Genomic DNA, 17,304 nt, shown 5'->3' with positions numbered 1-17,304 from the left:
TGGGGTGCCATGAACAGGGAAAAGAAAATCCCTTCCTTCCATCACCCCAGGCCTGTGCCACCCATGCCCTTCAGGACAGACTGTGTGCAGGGCAGGCTCGTGCCGCCCCAGCACTGCCCTTCCCTCCTCCCAGACACCCCAACCCTCACCAGCAGCGCCGGCGCCAGGCACGGGCAGGCCCTGACCCTTATCACGGGCAGGGGGAATTAGAGAGCTGATCGGCACCACCCTGTACCACAGCACCACACCAGCACTGCCATTAAGTTACACATTAATCCCAGATAAGCGGCCACAAGGCTATTGAGCCAGCCAGCTCAGCAAGGGATCAGCACCAGCACAGCCCCGAGCTGCAGCCGGGGCTCAGGGGCCACCACCACCGAGGGGGACAAGGCTCACGGCCCACCAGGCTCACCTGGCTCCATACAAACAGCAACAACCTGAGGCAGGTTCAGCACAGGCTGTCTGTGATCAGCCTGTGGACATGGGGCACAAAACATCCTGCCTGTCCCTCTGTGGGCAGGAGCAGCCATCGCTGCCTCCTCCTGCCCCGGGCACCAGCTCTCATCGGCTCTGCAGCTGCTCCGGAAGGGATGAGCACACACAGGGGCACATGAGGGGGCAGCAAACATCCTTTTCCTCCTTCCCTCTCTCCCACTGAAACACCTCCTTGCTCCTTGCACACAGCAGCAACTTAAGTTTCCTTAAGAGACCCGAGTGTCTGCCAAGGGTTCTGACCACTCTCCCATTGATACAAGCAACAGGGCAGAGGGGGGGAAAAATAATGAACTAATCAATTCCAGCCTGGCTGCAGCCAGAAATGGAGCCCTGCAAACAAGAGTCAGACATATGGCTACCTTGGAAAAATGAAACACCTCGGGAATGGGAGGCCAGTGCTCCCAGGTGGGGCAGCCAGAAGAGCAGAGCAGGCAGCGAGGGCAGGACTGGGCCAGGGCAGCCCAAGGGGTCTCAGCAAGGAGCTGGCTGAGGCTGGCACCCCACAGACCCTGCCCGCCTCCAGCTCCCTGGGCATGGCATGGGCCCACAGCAATGCAGCAGCCCACCCTCCTCCTCCTCCCTGCCAAGGCACCAGCCATTCCCTCCATCTGGAAACCGAGATGTTGCATTACACCCATTTACCCACTCAAGTCACCCAATTTGTGTGGGTTGTGTTTGCTTCCCCAAGCTATTACAGCCAAAGGCCATTTTCCCCCGTAAATGCCGTGCTGCTGGGGATTGGTGACCCCTCCCCAGCCAAGGGGACGCCCCTCGTGCAGCTGGGGGAGGGCAGTGTGGGGAAAAGGGTCAGAGTCAGCACTGCCACGAGCCCTGCTCTGCCCCAGCTTTCTGCAGCGCCACAGCAAACCCACAATGCTGTGTTGACAGGCGTTTTCTCCTGTTTAATTAGGTGAAAGCAGGGTTAACCCAGAGCACCCCCTCCTGCCACAGCTCCCTCCATCTGCTCCTGCCCCAGGGCCCTTCCCAGCCCGTGCACAGAAGCAGCAGCCCTGGAGCTGCTCACAGGGCAGGTACCAGCAGAGACCCTGCTGCTGCAGCCCAGAAACTGCCAGGCCATCCAGGCCAGCCTAGGACACCCCAAAGTCAGGCTGAGGGGGTGGCTGCACACTGGCACAATGACAATCCTGCCCAGGCCCTCCAAACACAAAGGGATGCTCGACCAAGCCTTTCCTATAGCTCCAAATACGAGTTCGGCAGGAAGATGCATAATGGGTCCGGGCAGAAGGAGAACTGAGGCAGCACCTTATTTGCAGGTTTGATCAGCAGTAATCGAACATGGAACATTTTACACCTGGCTGTCACACAAGATGCTCTGCCAGCCCCCCAACCTTATTTGCAGGTTTGATCAGCAGTAATCGAACATGGAACGTTTTACACCTGGCTGTCACACAAAACGCTCTGTCAGCCCCGCACCAGGGCCCACAGCACAGGAGGGTGTGACAGAGCACATCCCTGCACTTGCTCCAGGGTTATTCCTGCAGCAGGCAAAAACAAGGACGTGTGAGAGGCAGAGGGGAGAGATGTTTGCAAGGTCCCAGGGCTGCTTTATGCAAAAGGAAGGAGCAGTGATGCTGTGGGGAGCACCTGCTGCTGCCTGAGAGCAGCCTGACCCACCTCAAAGCAGAAGCTGCCTGTGCTCCTCCAGCCAAGCCTTTTGGTTGGGGTATTTTCAGTTCTACAGGCAGTGCCCACAGTCACAGAGTGGGAGAGCTGTGACCTATGCTTGCCATACTTGCATCAAATGGAGCAAGACAGAGCTTGGTTCCTAGAATAAACTTCCCCTTTTCAGAAAAAGAGAGGGTGATTTGAATAAGCAGTGTATTTCCAACATCTTGCTCAACTGGACCATCTCAGTGCCCACAGGTGAAGCAGCCCAGATCATGCTCACAGCTCACAGGGCACCCAGAGCACCACCACACCTCTCGTGGCAAAAACCCCAGCCCCACAGGACAGAGACACCACACACCTTGGACACTGTGCTGGCCCTGCCTCTCCAGGCCAACCCTGACAAGCACAACAGCTCTTCACTGGAAAGTAATTTCAAACTTTTAACACCTTGCAAACACCTGCCTGTAGGGACAGCTCTGGACCGTGGGCTCCCTCTGCACACCAAGGGCACAGCAAGGAGCGAGTGCCTGTGGGCTGGCAGCAGCAAGGAACACCCAGTGCCTGGCTCTGCCCGGCTCCTCCACAACCAGCACCAGCTCCTGTGCTGCCAGAGCCCCGCAGGGCCCAGGGCAAGGTGAGCAGAGGCCCCCGAGAGCTCCAAGGCTGCTGACAGCCACTGCAGGGAGATGTGGGGCTCCCTGTGCCAGCAGCAGGGAGTTTGGTCTCCAGTGCAGAGCCACACAAGCTACAAGAGCTGCTGTTCTAGAAGGTGGAAGCCTGACTGCCAAACAGCAGAGCATCTCAGCTGTCAGCACAAAGCTTTATCTATCTGGAAACGTGGTTTCAACCTGAAAGCTAGAAAAGGAAGCCTTTCCCCCCAAATGCTCCATGGTGGTCAATGACTAATAACATTCTCACACTCCTACCTCCCCATCCCCTCAGACTTCTCCAATCTGGTTCGGCACTTGGTCAGTGCTGCTGTCAAACCTGCCTGCTGAACCTCTGGCTTCCTCGAGAGCACGGCTCGGCACCCCGGCACAGGGCTGAGGCACATTCCCACTCAATAGCTGGTCCCCAGGCTGGCATTTCCAAGGGCTTTGATCCATTCCAAATAAGGCAATCAGCTTAGCCCTTGATTAAATACATAGCATAATCCACCTAAATCTTGTTAGCCGAGAAGCAAGTTGCTCGTCTCGCCAGTTGTGGGTGGCAGCGTGTGTCACCGCGGGGCAAGCGGGGCTGTGGCACCGTGCAGGTGTCCCCCGGGGCATGTCCTGGGCAGGCAGCAGCACTGGGGCAGCTGCTGGCCACAGCAAGGCTGCTCCTGCCAGCCCCTGTGCGCTCCCATCCATGGCATCCTCCTGCAAAGCTTCCCCTGCAGCACGCACAAAGCGCCCACGAAGGCACCTGCACCCTCCCAGCTGGCAGGTACAGCGAGGGTGCCCCCAGGGCACCCAACAGCCAGCAAAACCCTCAAAAAAACAAAACCAGGAAAAGGGAATTCACTGATCCTGAGCAGGGAGCCAGGCTGCAGCAGGGAAGGAGGATGTGCTGCAGCTTTGGGGGAATTTCACACCACAGCAGTTTTTCCTTCCTCGGGAGGAATGAATCAGTAGCCCAGCCCCGTGGAGCCTCAGCAGAACAGGATGGTGCTGAGGGGGAAGCACAGCACAAGGGCCAGCCAGGGGCCTGGCCCAGGTGAGATGCAGGTGTGCAGGCAGGACATCAGGCTCACACCCAGAGCTCCTGCAGCTGAGAGAGCAGGGAAAGGCAGCAGCTCCTCCTTCCAGAGCCTCTGCACTCCCCAGACCACACAGCACTGCGGGTGCACACGTGTGTGTGCCGTCCTCAACAGGGGGACACAGGGAGAGTGACCACCCCAGCACCACTGCCACCCAAAGGTGTACTGGGACAGGGGAGATCTGCTCCCGAGACCACAGTGCAGGTGTTACTGAAGTCTTTAGAAGAATAATTCCCTGACAAGTGCTCTTGCTCCCTGCTTCCCTCCAGGTTTTGGAGCCAGCAGGTGGGGACTGGCTCTGCATGCAGGTGACCCTCTGGGGGCTGGTCACAGCGTGCAGATCTCTGTTCATGCTGCATTAGCAGCTCCAACACTTCCTGCAGCAGCCAGGCATGTTTAACAGCTACCGAAAAGATTTTTAAGCTAATTTAACCCATAACACATTATATGGCTTCTGTCATCCCAATTACCCGAAAAAGCCCAGGTATTGATCTTGAGAGGCATGCCGAGAGGAGGAAAAAAATATTTAAAAATTAGTAAGGAGGGGAAAAAAAGGGGAAAAAAAAGTCTTGGGCACAATCCCAAAACACTGTTTCAGGCAGATCAGGAAAATCTTCACAGGATTTCAAACAACAACAACAAGAAGCAGCCAACAGAGGCAATACCTGCCCCCACCAAACAGCAGCCAGGAAGGCTGAGCAGAGCTCAGCTCGCCAGTCACCAGCTGGTGTAACAGGAATCAGGATTTTGGCATGAGGAGCCTCCCCCCAAGCCAGGCAAGGGAACAGGCTGCCCGCAGAGGAGCTGGGATGATAAATGACAGCAGTTGAGCACTGCAGGGGCATTTCACCGCTTCAGAGGTTGCTGCTATAACAATCTTCTCTGACTCAGCAGCTGAAAGGGACGCCGGGAAGGAAGCACCATAAAAAAAAGTCATGCATTATTAATATGGACTCTGGCAGCAAGACATGAGTTGGAAAAACACTGAGGGAGAAAAAAATGACTGCAGAATAGGAGCGAGCTGCATGTGTGGAAGCATTTCACATTCCTGCGGGCGCGGGGGCCAGCCCGTGCCCCTGCAGGGTCCCCAGCTCCAGGGGAAGCCCGTGTCTGCTGACAGGAGCTCAGCATGCACGGTGTTCTCCCTCACCCAGGCTGCTGCAGATCCCACCCTGAGCTCTGGGCACGGCCTGCACTCATTTCCAGCCACAGCAGCTCCTGGCTTTCCTGCCGAGGCACACGGCTGTTCCAGCAGCTGATTTTATTTACCTGTGCTCTGTGCATCCCCACAGCTTCCCCCGTGCATGCCAGCCCTGCCAGGAGTGCCCAGGGCTCCGAGGCACAGCCTGCGCCTCTGCCAGCCCTGCTGGCACAGAGGGCTCGGAGGCAGGCACTGAAATGCCTCCTTTTCCTGCCAGGTAGTGAGGGAAAAAAATATCTGTTTGCACTTGACTACCTGGTGCACTGCAGTGTTTGCTTTCCTCTCCTATTCCAGCTGCTTTGTACAGTTTTTTTGGAGGCAATTTATAAACATGGGCATTCATGTAGTCACCTTAGTCACCTTCTCCACTTCCCACCCAAAATGCTTGCTGCCAACCTGCTGCTGTAGGGCCTCACCATCAATCCAGAGTGTCACAGGCATCCCATGGCCCTCTCCAGCCTGCGCTGCCAGTGCAGGGACCCCCCAGCCCCAGTCAGGAGCCTCTTGGCAGGCTCTGAGCACAGCTCAGCCAAGCCCAGCCCAGCCCGGGCTCTCCAAAGCAAGGGAGGTGCCTAACACAGCACCAGGCTCAAGAGTCTCCTTGGATAATTTGTATGGCAATAGCATTCAATAAAGCCAATCAATTATTTTGCCATAAAATTCTCCAGACGCACAAACGAGCACGGGTGGAACTGCTCACAGCACAGCCCACAGCAGTGCAGAGGGTGCTCTGCCTGTGTTTCCTTCCTTCCATCATGTGTGCATGGCATCTTCCACACAGAAACAGCTCCCAGCCTTCACCTGTCAGGTTGGAAAGGCACAGGAGGAGCAGCATCATAGGAGCTGTCCCACACAGCCCAACCATCACAGGGAAAGGGGCCTGTCCATTGGGGCAGGAAAAGGGCACAGGCTCCCCCCGAGCACGGGACACCGAGGCCCAAACCACAGGGAAAATTCACAGTCCTATTTGCACTCACATGCCCCGGGAGCAGCCCTGCCCTGCCCCAGGAGCTGGGGACAGGCACGCACACCCAGCTGGTCCCCTGTGCTGAAGGGGCTGCCCAGCAGCACCTGCAGAGGGGCCCCAGGATGACAGCCCTGCCCAGGGCAAGGGCTCCAGAGAGCTTTGTGCCAGCCCACGGATGGGCTGCGGGCTTACAAAAGCAGAACCTGTTGGTTTTGCACCTCAAACAAAAACCTAGGAAAATGACCTTTAGGAAGTCACACACAACATCACCACGCACTTGCAGCTAAAGCCCCAGCAAGCACTGACCCATCACCTCCCCTGCACAGCCAGGAGGGAGGCAGGAGCTCAAACCCAGCTTCTCAAACCCCTGCAGGCACATTTGCATGCCTTAAGAAAGCAAAGTGTCACCACAAAGCACCAGGGATCCCCCAAAACCACCTCCCCCCGGGTCCCTCCTTCACTTTAGCAAGGCCAGCAACCACCAGGAAATCCCTTCTAGAATGGAAAAAGGCCCCGTGGCCCTGCCCATCACACTCCACTCCACACGCAGTGTCCCACAAGGACACCTCCCACCAGGACCAGGGCCACACGTGCCATCCACTGTCACCCCTGGGACCTGTCCAAGCAGCAGATGAGGATGGCCCAGGGCTCTTCTCCTGCCGGGCACTGACATCACCCTCAGCTTTCCAATCCACCTTTCCTTTCAAAATAAGAGCAGCTCCAGGGTAATGCTGAAAGCCCTGGTGGTTTTAATGTTATCTATTCCACATTCCCCAAAAAACCACACCCACCATCTCTCAAAAATTTTTGATTTGGGCTTATCTTGCATTTCAACAGCACAGTCCACTATACATTTTCTCCTCTATCTCTCTAAACAGGACTAATCCCCATGGTATTTAGAGCTTGTGCTAGAAAAGCTTCAAACACACATTAACCACCCTAAAGCATCCATGTTCAAAATGCTGCCAGCCAAAACCACAGCCAGAAGATTCTGAATGCAACGGAGAAGAAAAAGCCTGTATGGAAATAAACTTTACTAAAATAACCCAGCAAAGGTTTTGTCAAAGTAAATACACACATTGTATTGTGACAATGATGTTTTAAAAATAAAGCTGTTGAGGGAAGGCTTTTCTTGCTCTGTCCAGCTCCTCTTGCAGAGCCCTCAGCCCTCGCAGAGCCAAGGGCACATCAGCCATGCCACCCCCACTGCTGCCACCCCTGGGAGGCTCCCCGAAATTTCAGTTAAGATTAAGTATTTAAGGACTCCATGTGCTTGGATATTTAAATCCAGCAGTTGTAAGAGCATTCAAATGGAATCCAGAGCAAACACAGAGCTCCCCACACCGCCCAGCTCCGGCATCGGTCCCCAGGGTGTTCATCGTACCCTGCAGAGCAGATGCTGCCTGAGTTAATGCAATTAATGAGTCCACCTGGAAGAGAGGCAGAGATCAGCCCAGGAAATAGAGCAGCAGTGCCAGAGCCCTTCTCTCCACCAGAACCAGCACCACCTGAGGCAGCTGAGTGCCTGCTGAAGCCCTGGCCTTCCATGGCCTCCCAAACCCATGAAAACCATTGTCTCCTGGGCTGACAGCATGGGTGCTTTTGCTTTAAGGTCTGCTCTGCTACAGATTATTGAGGTTTTGAAGCACTCAATTCATTGGAATGATCCAGTACCTGGAAGCTTTTGTGTCTGCCAATCAGCTCCCACAAGCCAGGCTTCCAGAGACACAGGGATGAAACATGAACTCTACACATAATCTGCAGTTGCAACACCCAGAGAGCCACCAGCAAAATAACCCAAACCAGATGTGCCTGACAAACAGCACAGGTGCTTACAGGCAAGGAAAACCCAGTAATCCATCTGCCCTCACAGTAATTTGTTAGCCTTGAGCAAGAAGTGGTCTCCAACCAACATTGCACCACCAACATCCTGGACACACTGGCACAGGAGCAGCTGGGTGAACAGGGCTGCTCCCCATCCCAGCCCTGCCTTGTGGGACTCTGTGCTGGAAGAACCTGGTGCTGCCAAAGGAACGTTTCCCACAGCTGCCACCAGTCTCCTCCTGCTCAGAGCACAGGAGACCCCAAGCTCAAGTTCTTGTATCAAGGAGCACTTGAGCATTTGTTACCACCCCCAATCACTGTCAGACCCAATGACTGCAATATTCTCTGTGAGACACACTGTGGAACCAGGCTGCTCCCTGCTCAGGTTGTGAAATGCTGCTTGGCAGATCTTTGGGCAGAGGAGGGTGAGGGAGGGCAGTGCTGCTGTGCTCCACAGTAAGAGACCACACTGCTCATATGCCTGGGGAAGACCTGGAGATGAAAGCCAGGGCTATGACAGCACAAACCTCATTTCATAATTCCAAGCTGCACCTTCCCCTTTTGTCCATGCTCAGACACACCCAGCATGCTGCTAGCAAACCCAGAAGGACACCTGCACCCAGCCCCTGCCTGGCCAAGCCGAGGCCATCGCGGCTCACCGGCGTCCCGCCCTGCCAGGGGCTCACCCGTGCCCTGCCCGCCCTGCCCGGGGCTCACCTGTGACCTGCCCTGCCAGGGGCTCACCCGTGCCCTGCCCGGGGCTCACCCGTGCCCTGCCCACCCTGCCAGGGGCTCACCCATGACCTGCCCTGCCAGGGGCTCACCCGTGCCCTGCCCGGGGCTCACCTGTGACCTGCCCTGCCAGGGGCTCACCCATGCCCTGCCCACCCTGCCAGGGGCTCACCCGTGCCCTGGGCTGGCTCGGGGCTCTGCCCTGCCCTGCCAGGGGCTCACCCGTGCCCCGCCCTGCCAGGGGCTCACCCGTGCCCTGCCGGGGGCTCACCCGCGCCCTGGGCTGGCTCGGGGCTCTGCCCTGCCACCCCTTCCCTCTGCCCGGGCTCCCACAGCAGGGCTCAGGAGGCAAAGCAGCAGCAGCAGCAGCCGCCTCTCCCCACACACACAACTGCCCCGCTGGGGCTCCCCAGCCCAGCAGCTCCACTCCCCAGTGCCATCCCCCTGCCCTGGCCACCACTCTGCCCCTCACCACCATGGTGACACTCAGCCAGAGTGTCTCCAGCTGGGACAAGCTGGCAGTAGCAAACCCTTTTGCCATTTTCATCCCCAGAACTCCTCTGTGCTAAGATCTGCCAGGCTGATGCATTAGACAGCCAAGCTGGATCAGCCACCTTTGGTGATACAATATTGCTCCAAAAGTGACAAATGAGCTGTACCATGGCAGCTGTTGGTCCCCACGGCCCTGCTCTGCTGGTCACCCACACACAGCCTGACAAAACAGCGTTTCAAAGCATTCCTGCCTATCAAAATCAAGTTCTTGCACCATAAATGTAATTCAGGGCTAGTGGTGCTATTTCATGCCCTGTATGACCAGTTGGGAGCAATTCCTGATAAGTTTGGAGGAAGCAAAGGCAGACTGAATTACAGCTCTCTCTCAAAGGTAACAATCTTTCACCCAGTAATTTAAATTCTCTGCATTATTTTCCTGCATCATATCCAACCAAGTATGACTCCTGGGAAAATTAAAATTAAAAAATAAAATTAAATAGAGGCTCCAACAGCCATTGAGACAACAAAGGAAAAGCCAAGAGCTGCTACCTGAGCACCAGGGAAGGCCCCTGCCAGCCCTCCCAGCCGTGCAGCCACCACCCTCCACACCAGGACCAAGTCCAAGGTCAGAGACCTTCCCACTGTTGCAGTTATAGGTATCAAGATTAAATGACTTGCAGCTTGAAAAAGCATTATTGCTTTCAGCTGCAGGAGGGAGTTCCCTTAGTTTCCTAGGCCCTGTTCAAAGAGAATAAAACCAGACACTTGTAGAAAAGCTGTATGAGCCACCAGCATGTGAAAATGGGACACACAGGGACAACCCCACATCCCAGGGAGGAATTCAGAAGCAGAGGATAGCATGAAACAGAAACAGCTTCTCCAGGTGTTCCACCTCCAGCTCAGCACCCTCTTTGTGCCCACATCATCCCTGCTCCAACACTGGGGTCTGGGCATGGACAGAGTGACTCTGGTGAGCCCATTTCTCCACATCCCATCTGGGAAGGCAACAGGCACAGAGGGCAGCTATCCTGGGGGCAAGAGCCTCAGTGCCAAGAGCAAGCCCTACAAAATAACCTGTCGAGGTGGCCCCTGACCTCCGTAACAGGCCAAAGCTGTTTGCCCAGTGCCATGCTCTGTTTTTTCCAAGATGAGGCCAGTGTGAGCTCCTGCAGTGAAAGCCCAGCCTGCCCTGCAGCCCTGTGCCCTGCTGGCCCCAGGCCCTCTGAGCACAGCAGTGAGCACAAGCCACCTCCCCATGCACACGGGCATCCCTCGTACCCACTGCCTGAGCAGGGACACCAGGGCAGCTCCTGGAGCCTCCAGAACAATGTGCCACCTCATCCTGCACACAATGACACGGTGAGACAGACCCACACAGTCACCGGGAGCAGCCGGAGCTCAAGGAGAGCCCTGCTGTGCCTGTGCCATGGCCGGGTACCTGGCACTTCACGTGCCAAGGTGGGAGCCCAGGACGGAGCTGCCAGGGCGATGTGTGGGGAGGACACATGGGAATTGGATGTGAGAGCTGGGAAGGAGCTGGCACCGGTGTTTACATTGGATCACTGTGCAAACTTGAGGCCACAAGAACGTTTCAGTTCCCAGGAGGAAACCTTGGAAGAACAGAAACGAGGAGCTACCTTGGGCATCACGTAAGTCCAGGCACAACACAAACATAAGGCCCAAAAGCCCTGGACTGCCTGCAGGAGCCAAGCATGGTTATTTGCTGACAGTAAACACAAATTTCTTCCTGCATTTCCATCTGGAGCAGACTGCTGGGTTACCTGGGCTGTGAGGAGCCAAACACCACGGTCAATCAGGTAGCAGGCCAGCACTGGGCAGGCAACTCAGAACCCAGGTTGGGGTCCCTTGCCCATCTCCAAAAGGCACCAGGAGCAGTTATCCAGCTTTTCCAGCTGACAAGCATGCCAGCTCCACACCAATGCTGAGACAGCACCCAGAAGTGCAACCGTCCCAGTTTTCTCCTGGCACTGGCGCACAACTGCTTGAACACAACACGCCTCGGCAGGGCCGTGAAATTCACCCCACAAACGTGGGGCTGGGGACAGCTCCCAGCCATGGTGACAGGGCCATGCCCAGGCAGGGCAGGCTGGCTCCAGCCCTGCCACCAGCAGCTGCTGGCCCACAAGCACAGACCCTTCCAGCAGCCTGTGGCACCTGGCAGACAAAAGCCCTTCCAGGCTCCAGCTGGTTCAAGCTCACTTGCAGCTTCAGGTCCCATTTATTTGGATTTTTTTCTTTTCAACTGAGGTACAATCAAGGAATTGATTCATCACTGGATTAATCACTTCCCTGCCCGTGGTTTTAGCCAATGAACTGTGAGTCCTTCTTTGCCCACCTCCCCAGCATTCCCTACAAGGGATGGTCTCAGGACAGAGATTTCCCCAGCCCTTCAGCGGCCACAGGAGAGCAGCCCAGCCCCACTCTGTGCACTGAGGCAGCAGCAGGCAGGACAAATGCCCCAGAACTCTCTGCTGACAGCATCTCGCCATCACCTGCATGTGGCTGATTTATTCAAATCCCCAGCTCAGCTCATCTCCTATCACACTCACTCTTCTCCCAAGCTTCTACTCACCCCTGCAGCCCAAAAACAAACTCCCTCCAAGTGCTGGCAGGATTAGCCCAGCCATCCCAGGAATACTGGGCTGGGCTTTCATGAGGAAACATTTTTGGCTAAAAGAGGAAGGAAATAAAAAAAAAAAGGAAGCAGATCTTCTGTCACCTGATGAGAAGATGACTCAGAACATCACTGACATCCATGGGTGGGTAGGGACAGGGACCACTAACACCTCCTTGCCTCGTCTTTGAGCATCACAGAGGAAGAACATTGGGTAGGACGTGACCACATTATCTGAGGTCCACACAGAGAAAATCCTCTTGGCACAGAACTAGCCTTAAATGTATTTATACCCTACACCACCTCTAAGACTGGTGACCACACAGAAGTAACATGAAATTAATCAGAATACTCTAAAAAAAGGAAAAAAAACATCCTTACAAGAGAAATTTCCTTCTTCAAGTGCAGTTCTATGTGGGCCTGGGCAGCTCATGGAGAGCCACGCCATTCCCTGTGCCTGCCCCACAAGGGGCTGCAGGATGCACTGGACACAGAGCCGCTGGCCCACGGCAGCACGAGAGTGAACCCAAGGGGCCAGGCTGTGCCTCCCGGAGCCTGGGGCCAGCACAGCCCTCCCTGGGCCACCACGGCAAGGCTCAGCACACCCAGCCTCACTTGCGACATGCCCAGGACACGAGCAGAGCCTCACACACCAGCCAACCCCTACTCAGCCCTGGGAAAGGCTCCCAAAGCCCAGAGGCAGCCACGGGACATCATTTGTAAATAAAAACCCACAGAAGTCACCTTGAAAGCACACAGGGATCTCCTTGGGATGTCCAAGATAGGAATGGCATGAGCAATACCAATGACATTTCAAGGAGAAACTCCCTATTTCTTTGGAAAGGGCCGTTTCTATAGAAATAAATTGTTGCCAAAGTTTGGTTGAAGGCCAAACCACGAGCCTTGGCTCCTTGCAGAAACGAGATACACCGTATGAAGTGAACAGATGCTTTCCGGGCACAAGCCTTCCCGCATCTCCGCGGAGATGGACAGACAGCCCCAGCAGCACCGGGTGCTGGCCATATTGACACACGGCTCCTCCAGTTCCCCACGAAGCGATGACACGGAACACAGGGACGAGTTCGCTCTCCTTCTAAAACACACACTTCTCACCTTCCCACTTGACAATCAGAGTTAGGATTTCCGCGAGGGAGCACGTTCGGATCACAAGCACTTGGACAACACTGCACTCCTCCAAAACGAACTCCGGGCAGCAGCAGCGGGCTCGCTGCCCCCCGCTCGCCGCTGGCACGGGCGCCGCTCGGCCCCGGCGGCGCGGGGAGCGGGGAGCGGGGCCCCGGGGATCCGGGGAGCCGCAGCCGGGCCCGAGGGGCGCCGGGCACGCCGCGGGCAGCGCCCCCTCCTCCGGCCGCGGCGGGAGATGAGGACGCGCCGGGCAGCGCCGGGCACCGCGGAGCCGCAGCCGGGGGCGCCGGGCCCGGGCCGCCCCTCGCCCCGCCGGGGATGCCGCGGCCCCGGGCCGGCCGGGCGCGGATTACTCAGCGTTTCCAGCGGCAGCCGGGGCGCCCGCGCCCCTGCCCGCGCCCCCCCGCCCCGGGCCCCGGCCCGCCGCTTACCGATGCCCGGCGCCACATACACGAAGTAGAGGAAGGAGGAGGAGAGCGAGAAGAGGAAGAGCGCGGCCAGCAGCGAGCGCCGGGGCAGCAGCCGCCAGGCGCCGCGGGGGCCGCGGGGCCACCGCATGGCCGATGCGGCGCCGCCGCCGCCCTGCTGCCTCCGCCGCCGCTCACATGCGCCGAGGCCCGGCGGGAGGCGCCGCGCCGGGGCCGCTCCGAGCCGCCGCCCGCGCCCAGCGCCGCCGCATGAATGTGCCGCGGCGGGGCGGGCCGGGGCGGGGCACCGAGCGGGGCGGGACCTGCGAGCCCCCGCCGCACCGACGGCCGCTCGCGCCGTGCGCCGCCCCGCGCCCCGCCGGGGGTCCCGGGGAGCCGGCGGCGACCGCAGCGCGCCCGGCCGCGCTCCCGGGGCGCCACTGACGCTCCTGGGACGGCCAGCATCAGCCCCAGCACGTTGGGCACGGGCTCTGGGGCCCGCACAATGGCCCCGAGACAGACTGCGATGGCCCAGGACACCCCGCAGCGATCAGGGGACACCCAACAATGGTCCAGGACACCCCGCAGCTGTCAAGGGACACTCAACGACGGCCCCGAGACACTCAGAGTGGCCAAGGGCAGCAGGCCATGGCCCCAGCGAAGCCATCCAGGACACCCAGCCATGGCCCCAGGACATTCATCCATGGCTCAGGGCACCCAGAGGTGGTCTGGGACGCCCAGCCATGTACCTGGGACACACAGCCCCAGGAGAGCAAGGGCTCAGCCCCTGCCCCACCGAGCAGCAGGGTCTGTTCAAGCCTGTGCTGGACATTGTGGGGGAAGACGCAGCCAGAGGGGTGTGATGGACACCGATGTGTGGAAGGGAACAGGGGTGAAGTCATCACAGTCAGCGCAATAATCAGCACAACCAGCAGCCAGCACCCCAGTCAGTTACAGAGTAATTAAGTAGTTTTGCACACATTTGTGGGCAGCTCCCCTGATGTGTGTAGGAGGAGTTGGAAGCAGATATGGAGATGCTTGAAAATGAAAATATGAGAGACCAGAAACACCTTCTTTATCAAGGGAGCCGGAAGTAGCTGCAGAGCAGATGGAGCCCAGCCCAGAGAGGACTGGGTTTTGCCTCGTTTATGATTGGAGACTTTGCTCGGGGGAGGCTGGAAGGAGAGACAATTCTTCTTTCACCAACACATAGTGCTGAGGAAACCAAGCCAAGGCTCCAGGCAGGAAGCAAGGCTGTGGGCCAGACATGACCAGGTGCCACTGGGAGGGCAGCAAAGGCAGCAGCAGTCCCAGGAATGATGGGCTGTGGGGTAGGAGATGGGGCCGGGCCATCTGCCAGGACATGCCCTGTATGTCCCTCCAGACACGCGTCCTGGGGCGAGTCTCCCCCAGGCAAGGAGCGAGGCATTGCCCAACCCAAACTCTGACCCCACAGCACAGCGACTGCGGGGCTGTGGGCTGGGCAGGGCCTTGCACCAGCCCGTGTCAGCCTGGTGATAAAGGATTCTCCAGGTGTGGCTGTGTGTCACAGCAGCCCTGGGAGGACCAGCCCCCCTTCCAGCCTGGATGCAGTAAGGGCACATAAAGAAAACAGTTCCCACGTTCAACAAATGGCACACAAGCAAGCTTCTCTTAGATACAGAGTCTCAATGGAGCCAGGGAATAAAAATAAGGTTTAAAAAGAGGGGAGTTTAGCAGAAAAGTAGAAATCTCTCATTAAAAGGTAAGGTATTCATTTCCTTCATGTGCCAAGTCATGGAAGGATGCTGAGGAGGAAAACAGGGATTTCCCTGGAGAGGCTGCATGAGCTGCATTAATTTCAGGAATGAGGAAACTGGTACTTGTTCCTGTTTTCCAGGATTGCTACTCTATCACCCCCTTCATTGAAACAAATTAAATCCTGAGCCCTATCAACTTCTGCTAGTTCACAGTACTGCCACAGAACTGCATGGCCAAGCGGCGGCTGGATTTGCTGTTCACAAAATAGCGTTTAGCCAACTCCTAAAAGGATGCCTTGGGCAGGGAAATGCAAGAAGATTTCTTGGTTGGTTTATGATTTGTTTGATGCAGACATGGTCAAAGGTGAGACATCGTCGCAACCAATAATCTAACCTTTAGAACATATTTAATTAGCAATGACATTGCTGGAGGAGCCACCCAGAAACTGGCTCCCAGGCCTGGCTGCCGCAATGGGGACTGTCACCGACAAGTGAAGTCAGAGAAGCCTTGGAGCCACACTGGGACATGCCTGTCCCGCTCTGACTCACCTCCCATCTCCCTCTCTCCCCAGGCCTCCAGGCAACCCACTTCACTCTGACCCTTTTATTTTGCTTTGTGTGTTCCCCTCTTATCCCTCCCTGCCCCTCCACTGCATCCCAGCTAAGGGATTCAGAGCATCAGTCAAAGCCACCCTCCCACTGGTCACCCTTTTCCAATAAAAACCTGACACTGAACAGGACGGGAGGTCTCAAAGTCTCGGATCACTCCACAGGCCAGGTCAGGACTGGGGCGGGAGCGCTGCCAAGTGGGGCTGTCTCAGGAGTGCGGGGGAGCCCTGGCTCTGCCCCAGCTCCAGCCTGCACAGGCACTGCACTCTCCCAGCTGTGGCAGCAGCAAAGCCCCATTTTCTGCAGAGTTCAACGAGCCCACGGTGCCTCAGACACTTTTTAAGGTGAGTTTGTGTGAGCAGCTTTGCCGATGGCCTCAAGGGGAAGGCAAGGTCTGTTGGTGCGTGGCCATGAGCAGGAACGGAGGGACAGGTCCTGCCAGTGCACCCACCCTGCCGAGAAGATGTAGCTGCACCCTTGGAGCACGTATCCACACGAAGGACATTTTGTATCTGGAGGGAGAGCGGTTTTGATGGCTCGGGGTGCCCAGGGCTGGCAGTGCTCCAAGGGAGGGTACGGACACTGTTGCTCCATGCGGGGTCTGGGGAGGTTGGAGCTGCACATTGCCCGCAGCAGGGACACAGCAGTGTCCTGCAGTGATGCATGTGAGGGGCAGCTGCCATTGCCCACCCCGGTGAATGCTGCCATGGCACGGCTGGGCTGAGTCTGGCACGTCAGATCCTGCACCCAGCCACGGGAGAGGGAGGCTGGGGCTGCCTGGCACCCTGCACGCAGCGAACCCACCTGCCCAGAGGCGCCCCGAGGTCCTCACCCTCAGCTGGGCAATGCCACAGGCTGCCAAGGGGCTCCAGGGACACAGAGCTGGGGAGCACTGCCTGGCAGGGTCAGCAGCGAAGCCTTGCTGGAGCTGACCCAGGGGAGGTAAAAGGACTGCTGTGGAGCACGTAACACTCAGGTTTGGAGTTTGAACCATCATTAAAGGGATGCTCCACTTCAGCTGCACTTCTCTTATTGTCACTTTCCATGGATACTTGATGTGGACTAGATAATCTGGGCAGATGATCTTTGTTCTGCCACTACAGGAAAGGACAGGCCATAGCAAGGATGTCACCACACTGGCCAGCATTTTGCAGTCTTTTTCATGGACTTTGGGACTTCTGGCACCTTCAGCCCCAATGGCAGAGACTTTCCAGAACAGACTTCATGCTATGATTGAGGAAACGCCTCCATTTATAAAGGTGAGGACAGTCAGCATCGCACTGTGTCAGCCCTCCAGCTGTCAGCCGTGCCGCTTGCTTCAGCTCTTCCCTGGAGTTCCTGCTGCCAGATGGTTGTGAGGGAAGTGGGAACCTGAGCTGTGTCTCTCAGAGACAGACAGACAGAAACTGGGGTGCAGTGGACGCTGACCAGCTCCCGGCCTTGCAGAAGCCGTGTGCTCCCTCTGTGTTTTACTGGATGTCTCTTTGAGGCTCCAGCTCCATTTAAAGACAACACAGTGTCATCCCAGGCTCTGAGCAGGACGCAGAGGACCCATGCACAGTAGGAATGTAAATATTTTTTACATGTACACCCACAGCCCCAGTGTATGCAATAAATACTCAGCATATGCCATGCGCCAGATCAGAGACATAATAATTGATGCAGCAGGTTTTCAGAAAGACACAAC

At 57.0% G+C, this 17,304-nt stretch overlaps 1 protein-coding gene across 1 annotated transcript in view; it reads right to left on the bottom strand.

Moving 5' to 3' along the window:
- Window positions 1–13,420, bottom strand: part of B4GALT5 (beta-1,4-galactosyltransferase 5) — a 31,976-nt gene extending 18,556 nt beyond the window's left edge. The window contains exon 1 of the mRNA XM_063172668.1: window positions 13,294–13,420. Within this exon, the coding sequence (XP_063028738.1) occupies window positions 13,294–13,420 (127 nt within the window). The remainder of the gene's footprint in view (window positions 1–13,293) is intronic.
- Between the last annotated feature and the right edge of the window lie 3,884 nt (window positions 13,421–17,304).

Source organism: Melospiza melodia, chromosome 19 (genome assembly GCF_035770615.1).
Source record: "Melospiza melodia melodia isolate bMelMel2 chromosome 19, bMelMel2.pri, whole genome shotgun sequence".
NCBI classification, from domain to species: Eukaryota; Metazoa; Chordata; class Aves; order Passeriformes; family Passerellidae; genus Melospiza; species Melospiza melodia.
The sequence above is the reverse complement of the archived record's forward strand: the minus strand, read 5'-3'. Positions and strand labels throughout refer to the sequence as shown.